The 1,648-nt window shown below is 57.8% G+C and overlaps 1 protein-coding gene across 1 annotated transcript in view; it reads left to right on the forward strand.

Annotated features, from left to right (window-relative positions):
• Positions 1 to 1,648, forward strand: part of LOC113208189 (kynurenine 3-monooxygenase) — a gene marked incomplete at its 5' end in the record, with an annotated part of 3,995 nt that overhangs the window by 1,317 nt on the left and 1,030 nt on the right. The window contains 3 exons of the mRNA XM_052275949.1: positions 532 to 783; positions 1,139 to 1,225; positions 1,308 to 1,457. Of these exons, the coding sequence (XP_052131909.1) occupies positions 532 to 783; positions 1,139 to 1,225; positions 1,308 to 1,457 (489 nt within the window). The remainder of the gene's footprint in view (positions 1 to 531; positions 784 to 1,138; positions 1,226 to 1,307; positions 1,458 to 1,648) is intronic.

A 1,648-nucleotide genomic window follows, 5' to 3' on the forward strand; every position in this document is an offset into this window, starting at 1 on the left:
CCCCCCCGACCGACCCCTCCTGGACAAAAAGGAAATGGGGGAGTACCAGGACGACTTCAGAAACTAATTTTTTTTAGCTGTTATCGACAGCGTAGCATGGGTCAGTACAGTTTAACCAACGTACGAGTCAACCGTCTCACAGACCCCTGGAGTATCTTCGGATCACTGCGGTTGGAAGCGGCTGATCGCCAAGACTGCGGTGGGATGAGGAAAGTACACCCCCATTTTTGTTTTTTCATTTTTGTCCGGGTGGGGGTAGATGTGCGTGAGCATTTACGACGCCGATCAGACACATTTCTACAGTCGATTCTGATTAAGTTGCCCGTGGCCGTGTCGGTTGTACAACTCTGTGTAAATAGCTGCAAACAGGGCCCTGCTCGCCCGGTCAGAGGGCAGTTTAACTTGCCGCCTGCGGGGCGCTGGCTCAGCCACCCGCCGAACTCCGGCTCACGATGGGTTGCCTACCCGGCGGGCGGGCTGCGGCTGCGCGACCTGACTGCGGTTATCTCTCTCTCTCTCTCTCCTCCCCAGTTCGCCATGCCGCCCAACTTCCTGCACATCTGGCCGCGAGGGGAGTTCATGATGATCGCGCTGCCGAACCAGGACCGCTCGTGGACGGTGACGCTCTTCATGCCGTTCGCGCAGTTCGAGGCCGTCACGACGGACCGCGAGCTGCTGACCTTCTTCGGCAAGCACTTCGCCGACGCGGTCCCCCTGCTCGGCGAGGAGGCCCTCGTCCGGGACTTTTTCCGCTCCAAGCCGCAGCCCCTCGTGTCCATCAAGGTATGCGTTCACTTCAGGATGCTCCCTAAGGGGGCATTGGGAAACCACGTGTACAATGGCGAGGGGGGCACCAAATATTATGGGGTCCAAAAGGGACCAGAACTGTCATTGAAGTTCAAGACCCCATGATATTTTTTACCGCGAATTTCAAATATCATGGGTGCCCTTAGTCTCCAATAATTGTCCTGATCCTTCTCTGGGACCCCATAATATTTGGACCCCCTCTGCCCGTTGTCCACGTGGTTTCTGTACCGCCCCCAGTCCTTTGTCCTCGTGACTTTTTGTATTTTATTCCTGTCTCCCGCCGCGCCCCGTGCGCCCGCACGTGTGCCGCGCTAATTTTACACGTGTCTAGTGCGGGCCGTACCACGCGGGCCGCACGCTGCTGCTGGGGGACGCGGCCCACGCCATGGTGCCGTTCTTCGGGCAGGGCATGAACGCGGTAAGCTCCAGGGTCCTGTTGTGCGACACGCCCGCGTCCGGCGGAGGCAGCAGCTCACTCACTCGCTAACCGGCTGCTGCAGGGCTTCGAGGACGTGCGCCTGCTGGCGGGCCTGCTGGACGCCCTGGGCGGCGCCGGCGGGGACCTCCCCGCCGTCCTCCGGAGGTTCTCAGAGCACCGAAACCCCGACGCCGAGGCCATCTGCGACCTCGCCATGTACAACTACATAGAGGTAGAAGTCATTCCAATAATTCGTGATTTTTATGGGGCGTACGAATATTACGGAGTCCCAAAGGGATCAGGAACATCATTGGAGCCCACAGAAGACCTATGATTTTCATACCCAAGGGTACAAATATTATGGGGTCCTATGGGCTTCAATTATGGTCCTGATGCTTTTAAAGCCCCAGAATATTTGTGCCC

This window comes from Frankliniella occidentalis, unplaced genomic scaffold, assembly GCF_000697945.3.
Source record: "Frankliniella occidentalis isolate FOCC.00 unplaced genomic scaffold, Focc_3.1 Scaffold1242, whole genome shotgun sequence".
NCBI classification, from domain to species: Eukaryota; Metazoa; Arthropoda; class Insecta; order Thysanoptera; family Thripidae; genus Frankliniella; species Frankliniella occidentalis.